The 7,382-nt window shown below is 37.2% G+C and overlaps 1 protein-coding gene across 3 annotated transcripts; it reads left to right on the top strand.

Annotated features, from left to right (window-relative positions):
* Nucleotides 1–6,067, top strand: LOC147550197 (phosphatidylinositol 4-phosphate 5-kinase 9-like). 3 transcript variants are annotated; one of them, XM_086672392.1, is made up of 10 exons: nt 311–686; nt 968–1,167; nt 1,867–3,262; nt 3,427–3,594; nt 3,693–3,858; nt 4,049–4,159; nt 4,321–4,508; nt 4,604–4,761; nt 4,948–5,113; nt 5,441–6,067. In XM_086672392.1, exons 3-10 carry the CDS (start codon nt 1,983–1,985, stop codon nt 5,709–5,711), a joined length of 2,508 nt encoding a protein of 835 aa, XP_086528518.1. In that variant the 5' UTR covers nt 311–686; nt 968–1,167; nt 1,867–1,982; the 3' UTR covers nt 5,712–6,067. The 3 variants fall into 3 exon arrangements, with proteins under 3 accessions (XP_086528517.1, XP_086528519.1, XP_086528518.1); XM_086672391.1 differs by lacking the exon at nt 968–1,167 and having other exon boundaries at nt 1–686; XM_086672393.1 differs by lacking the exons at nt 968–1,167; nt 3,427–3,594 and having other exon boundaries at nt 69–686.
* Nucleotides 6,068–7,382: the final 1,315 nt, after the last annotated feature.

Here is a 7,382-nt window from a genome sequence, read left to right as displayed (position 1 = left end):
GAATCCAAAATTTTCCAACTCCTAGAGCCCTTATAAATTACTCCATGTAGTTTATGTGAAAATCAAACAGAGAGAGAAGAAGAAGTGATGTTAAATTTTATGTAATAACACGAAAGGGGCAAACTGGAAAAATCTAATAAAAATTAAAACTCAGACGTGAGAACAGCCCTCGTGGGAGCAATAATCAATTTTAACGTCGCTATCTTAATAACAGGAGATACTCCTAATTTATATTGAGATGGAAAAAAGAAGTAAGGACGATCGTGATAGAGAAACTGACATATATAATGTGAAACCCTATCCAAAGACTGGGATTCACCGGTTTTGATCAGGAGAGAGAAAGCGACATGAATCGAATGGTTTGATTGGAATTTACGTCAAATTCACGCTGAATTTGCCGGTCTGGTTGTCCTTTTCCATAAATATATAAGTTATTTATGTATAGTTAGGAAAGGAGGAATGGCGTGTTTGGTTAATTAAAGAAAGAAAGTAACTTGTTTGGATTTTTCTTTTTAGTTTGGATTATTCTGTGATAAAATCAAAATACCCGACCAGAAACTCTTAACAACCTCTCTACCACAAACTACTACACTCTTTCCTTCAACTACTTTCTCTCTCTCTCTCTCTCTCTCTCTCTCTCTCTATTTTCTTCTTCAACTTCACATTATCTCTTTTCTCCACTCAAGGTATTCCAATCCAAACTCTCTCTCTCTCTCTCTCTCTCTCTCTCTCTCTCTCTCTCTCTTCTGTCATCCTACTTTGAGTAATTTAATTATTCTTGGTTTAATTTGTTGAATTGTTTGATTAATTTAGTTGAATTTTGAACTGTTATTATATGGAAATTGAAGTTTTGGAACATTTTGAAAGTTTAAATTTGTTTCCTTCTACTTTGATTTATACTGTTCCAGTGATGAAGATGAATTTTTCTTCTAGTAGTTATTTTGATTTTGGTGTTATTTGGAAGCAGGAATTGTTTTAGTACTACTATTTGTTAGCTATCAATTAGGAAGAAGTGGAAATGATGAATTAATTTTCTATGAGGAAAAAGATTTTCTTAATTGAAAAACCACCACTCAGGAGGAGGCCGGTTTAGAGGATTCATAGATAACCACCACCACCCACTAGTCCGTTCAAATAAGAATCAATTGGTCTCTATCTCTTCTCATGGTATCTGATTCTATCCCAATTTTATTGGTCTATCTATGTTCAATAGCATTATGTGAAAATTCCAATAATAGAATTATGTGACATTCCTCCCAACTTTCTTCTAACTTTTCCAACTAGTCAAATTCCCACCATTTTGTTCATAAATCTTACCATCTATTAATGGTTGTTTAGGTAGCTAAATTGGGAATTTTTTATTCAAATTTTGTTTCCTCATTGCTATCTTTAAGACCTTCCTAGCTCCTCAAGTGGTGGTATTGGACCTCTCTCACCCCAAAACGAAGCTCAAGAGGCGAGGTTTTGGGTCAAACTTATAAAATGACCTCCACCCTCATCCCCTCCATAGCCATTGTCGGACAACTCCGACATATAGTACTACTTGCCCATTGATATGCTTTCATGGTAATCTCGAGTCGGAGGGGCCGGAGTGAAGAGCTTGTGATGGGTTTGACCCACATAGCTTTTCCATGATGAGTTTCATTCTTTGACAATATAATTCGGCATTGTTTTTGTACAAGAACAATATATGACTAGTTCTTTTTATGACAAGCAAAATAATTCGGTGGGGCTGTTTGGTATTTCCTTTTTGTGACTAGTTCTTTTCCACTATAAGCTATGCACTGGCATTTCAAACAATTTTGCTTTTATCAGAGTTCGATTGGCCCAATATTATGTCTTAATTGCTTTTTTTTATTTGGTCAGATTACAGGTCCAGGAACAGTTACAATCATCATATAAAATGCATTCAGAAATCCGGTTTTCACATTTATCTTGAGTGAACTTAAGGTTAATCTTCCAAATCGTTTTGGTTATTATGCATGTCGGTCCCTGTGGTCTTTGTTGATAATGTGGAAGGAACACTTTCTCGCTTTGAAAGAACAAAATCTCATGATACTAATTACCTTAGTGGCAAGGAGAATTTGCTAACATTAGGTAATGGACAAGTTGCTCATCCATCTTCTGAACCTACAACGTTCAGAGTTTGCGATCTTTCGCTTCCTGATGGTGATTCTTACTCTGGTTCCTTATTTGGTAACATGCCTGAGGGTTCAGGAAAGTATGTATGGTCAGATGACTGTATTTACGAGGGTGAATGGAACAGGGGAATGAGGCATGGTCTCGGAAAGATTCAATGGCCTTCTGGGGCTGTCTATGAAGGTGAATTTTCAGGAGGTTATATAAACGGGGAAGGGACATATACTGGACCTAATAAAATAATTTACAGGGGCCGTTGGCGGTTGAATCTCAAACATGGGTTGGGATATCAAAAATATCCTAATGGAGATTCCTTTGAAGGGTCTTGGAGTCAGGGAACAATAGAAGGGTTCGGTAAATATATTTGGGCTAACGGCAACGTTTATTTGGGCCACATGAAAGGAGGGAAAATGTCCGGAAAAGGAACTCTGACGTGGACGAACGGGGATACTTTTGAAGGAAGTTGGTTAGATGGAATGATGCATGGACTTGGAGTTTATACCTGGTATGAAGGTGGTAGTTATGTTGGGATTTGGACTAGCGGCTTGAAGGATGGAAAAGGAGCTCTTTATCCAAATGGAAGCAGACTCCCAGCTGCACAGGAACTTTACCTTAATGCCCTGAGAAAACGAGGGATATTGCCAGAGGTGAGAAAACAGATCCATGATTTTCATAGCCGAAATGATTCTTCAGTTGATATCGGAAACTTCAATGCTGGCGAGAACCCGGGATCTTCTCATGAAACTTTATCTGATAAACTTCCGAGAAGAAATCAGCTAAATTCGGAGCACTCTCGTTCGAAGAAGATTTTTATGGGAAGGCGTTGGAGTCTAGAACCAGCAATCGAAAAAGTACTTGGACAAGTTCCGTCATTCAATTCAGTAGAATCCTTTAGGGAAGGTGATGAAAAGGATTGTAATCCAGTTGCTGCTCCAGTCCTGGAGCGAGAATATACACAAGGTGTTTTGATAAGTGAGGTTGTACTTGAAAATAGTTTTTCAACGTCAAAAAGATTAAGAAGACAACAGAAGAAACTTGCAAAGGAGATAAAGAGGCCTGGTGAACAAATCATTAAAGGCCACAGGAGTTATGATCTAATGCTCAGTTTGCAACTTGGAATCAGGTAATTGCGAGGTATTCATTTCACGAAATAATCGAAATATTTCCATTTTTTGACTCAACCGAAACAAAACCTTACTTGCAAGATTTTTTTCTATTATTTCTACCAAAATGACCGAAACTTGTAGTTTGTGCAATTATAATGATTTTCGTCGTGTTATTGACTAGGTACACTGTGGGAAAAATAACACCAATACAGAGGCGAGACGTTCGAGTATCAGACTTTGGTCCCCGTGCAAGCTTTTGGATGAGCTTTCCCCGAAATGGATCCCAAGTGACACCTTCTCATCACGCGGAAGATTTCAAATGGAAAGACTATTGTCCCATGGTTTTTAGGTAGGACATAAAAAATACTATCATATTTCAGTATATCACATGTTAGACCCTAATAGTTGCAAGTGTATGACTAAGAAGGTTCATTTATCTTCTAACAGAAACTTGAGGGAATTGTTTAAGATCGATGCTGCAGATTATATGATGTCAATTTGCGGAAGTGATGCTCTTAGGGAGCTTTCTTCACCTGGGAAGAGTGGTAGTGTCTTTTTCCTGTCTCAAGATGATCGGTTCATGATTAAGACACTACGGAAAAGTGAAGTGAAGGTATGCACAGACGGTGTCAGTTTGAATTTATTCATATCATATTTTTCTGCATTCTCTAAGAACAGGATACTTTTCTTGTATGACAGAGGTATAACATTACTCAACTGCAACATGTCAATTAAGCATTTCTGAATTTTGTTGTTAGACATCATATATCTACGATTTTCTGACAGAGTTCTTGAACTTGTAGGTTCTGTTGAGGATGCTCCGAAATTATCACCATCATGTTCGTTCATACGAGAACACACTTGTAACTAAATTTTTTGGACTTCACAGGGTTAAACCTTCAAGTGGCCAAAAGGTAATTGATACAGTGAATTACAACAACCATGCTTTAGTATGTACTAGATTCATTTAAATGCAGACTTGGAAGAAGAAGTTACTCTTCTTTTGTATTAGAGTTGGTTATTCGTAAAGAACTCCATATGAAACTCATCTTACTATCTTATTTCGATTTTGCAGTTCCGCTTTGTAGTAATGGGTAATATGTTCTGCACCGCGTTAAGAATTCATCGAAGATTTGATTTGAAAGGTTCGTCTCTTGGGCGTTCCACAGATAAGGTTCAAATTGATGAGAACACCACACTTAAGGATTTGGATTTGAACTATTGCTTTTATTTGGAACCTTCTTGGCGAGAGGCTCTATTAAAGTAATGATGATTTTATTTCCTCTTCATTTCGCAAAAAATTATATACTAACAGGTTTTTATGTTGAATTTGTAACTCATTGCTCTATATTTTGCAGACAGATCAAGATTGATAGCAAATTTCTAGAATCAGAGCACATAATGGATTATAGCCTTTTATTAGGTGTTCATTATCGGGCACCACGGCGTTTGCAGTCTCTCATATCTTATCAACAATGTTTAACAACTACTAGCTTGGGGGTTCTTGTCGAAGAAGGTCATTCCTCATTTATTTACTGTGATCATTTATTCTACTTGTTGTCCCATGCACTAAAAACTGAAAATTTGTGAAGGAATTTGGAGCTAATTGTCTCAAACCTAAGCTCGAAGGCATTAATATTGTATATCTAAAAACTTCTACGTGTGAAACTTCATTCCTAATTCGGTGATGACACTATGACAGAACCTCTAGAAGATGAAACTGCAAACCACCCAGAGGGACTTGTTTTGGTGCCGCGTGGAAGTGATGATAATAGTTTCGTTGTGGGACCTCACATTAGAGGTAGCAGGTTACGAGCATCAGCAGTTGGCGATGAGGAAGTCGATCTCTTACTTCCTGGCACTGCAAGGTGAGCTTAAAGTGATTAGTCCTGTTATACCGACATAATTGTTAAACATTTGGAACTCATCTCATGATAACTACTCTGATTATTGTAATCACCTGAGCCCTTGGCAAATATTGATAATGTTCCAAAAGCCCATGCCCAAGCCTAACGGGTACATGATTTTGTTCTAGGGAAATGTTCCACAAGCTCACCCAAAAGGGCTCTTCACTTACTAAGCTCGAGCTTGCACCTAAATTCCATCTCCGAGCACTCCTCTAAGTGATTTGTGATATTAGATTCAATGATTTTTTCCTTATCGTCCTTTTATAATTTGATCTTGATTTTGAGCAGACTTCACATCCAACTTGGAGTGAACATGCCCGCTAGAGCAGAACTTCTTCCAGGAGTAGAGAAATCACAGTTGCTTCATGAGGTGAATGATGTTGTTCTATATGTGGGTATTATTGACATATTGCAGGATTACAACATGGGCAAGAAAATTGAACACGCGTATAAATCCTTCCAATTCGATTCCATATCTATCTCAGCTGTCGATCCCACATTCTACTCTACGCGCTTCTTGGAGTTCATTGAGAAGGTTTTTCCTGAAAAACCTTCTTAGCAAGTCAAAAAAGACCTCGGGTAACAATGAACGCCTCTTTATATTTTGGAACAAGAATGTCTTCGGGTTGTCCAAGAATACAGATCTTGTGAGAAAATTATTCAGTTGAGATGATCTCTTCCCCAATCTACCCATTTGCAGATCAGACCTCAAGATCAATCTCATTCTTATCTATTTTTTTTTTTTTAATGTTATGGAGCTTGTTACATTATCCCTTTCACTTCTATTTCATTGGATTGACATCAACTTTTGTTTTGCTGGGATTCTTAAGTTTTCTTTCCTGTAAAACTTGTAACATTTGAGGAAATATTTGTTCATATTAGTCAATGTATCATAGACTGGCCTTTTAAAGGAAATAATGTGTCGTTCTTTTATAGTCGTAGAACTCAATAGTACGGTAACTCCAATTCCAAAACGAAATCGAATTCCATTCTTTTCATTCTCCTTATCACAAACTAATAAGTGTTATCACTTATCACAAGAGTGGTTCAGAAAGGTTTCGTTGAAGAAACCAGACTCTTGTACGTATGTTAGCACTAGCCATTATGTTAAGTTTGTGGTCGTCCAACTCAAAACCAATTGACAATGAGTGGAGAGGACCTAAACATTATATTCCTGGTTGCTAGATAGCCCTTCTCCCATGTGGAACTATTCTCACACATTAGACATCTGCGATGTCAAGAAACTCAAAAGCGAAAAAAGTGATAACGAGTTCAGTGAACAAGCCTTTTCTCACGAACAGGCATCAGGTTGTGAAATCCCCGTCAAACCCGAGTTTTAGCTTAAGATGCCTGAAAAGAAAATTCAAAGACATAATCATGAAAACAACCTAGAGTTACTCAGGCAGCCAAGAACCATGACAATCCCCTGTTCTGTGCTTGGATAGCTCTTAGTATGAACCAAGCTGCTTACCCATACAAATTTAATTCTCACCCTAAGTTATTATATGATACGCCTTCCATTTGAAGCTACGTTTGTTTAAGATTTTTGCTTCTCAACAATGCTGAAATGCGCTAATTAATCGAGCCAAAGCTCCATGTAACTCGGTACGAATACGTAGGTCCACAAAAGTTCACCCTCTTTGTCGTACCACTCGAATGAGTCTAGACGGGTTCATAGGGACAAAAGTGGGGCAAACTCTTCATTACATTCAAAATTTTGCATATTAAACATAATTTTTGCATTATTAGACGAAGCTCTTTCCGTGTCTCCTTACTATTATATATTTTTTCGAATTAGGAAGCAACTTGTCCTTTCAACTATTTAGGAATGACCCATATCACATGTGTTACTATGAATCTTTTGTTCTTCTTCTCATGCTATTATAAAAAATGACTTGTGGACGACATTCTAGTGCATCAAAAAGTACAGTTGTACTTGCTTTCGATCTCTCTATACGTAAACAAACACACATAGTGATGTAGAACGCAGCGGAAATAAAGAAGACGATAAATAAACGAAGAACAATTAAAAGAAAGATTAAAATAACTCTAAAACTTGATAAACTTTATTAAACTCAAGGGGATTTTCTCTTCAACATGAGGATAATGGACAAACTAGACATCCTTTTATAGGATTTTGGACTTTCCTAGATAGACTTGAATTAGACTTTCCTAAATAATTAAAAAACTGCAACTTCCTAAATAGCTAGACTCAGATCTGGACCTTTCC

This window comes from Eschscholzia californica, unplaced genomic scaffold, assembly GCF_041429995.1.
Source record: "Eschscholzia californica isolate CP2 unplaced genomic scaffold, dmEscCali1.0.p SCAF_3, whole genome shotgun sequence".
Classification (NCBI taxonomy): domain Eukaryota; kingdom Viridiplantae; phylum Streptophyta; class Magnoliopsida; order Ranunculales; family Papaveraceae; genus Eschscholzia; species Eschscholzia californica.
The sequence above is the reverse complement of the archived record's forward strand: the minus strand, read 5'-3'. Positions and strand labels throughout refer to the sequence as shown.

Coding starts and splice junctions, on each gene's coding strand:
- LOC147550197 (XM_086672391.1), top strand. CDS start 1,983: ATGTCGGTCCCTGTGGTCTTTGTTGATAATGTGGAAGGAACACTTTCT. Junction 3,595..3,692: donor TATTGTCCCATGGTTTTTAG/GTAGGACATAAA, acceptor ATCTTCTAACAG/AAACTTGAGGGAATTGTTTA. Junction 4,509..4,603: donor TGGCGAGAGGCTCTATTAAA/GTAATGATGATT, acceptor TATATTTTGCAG/ACAGATCAAGATTGATAGCA.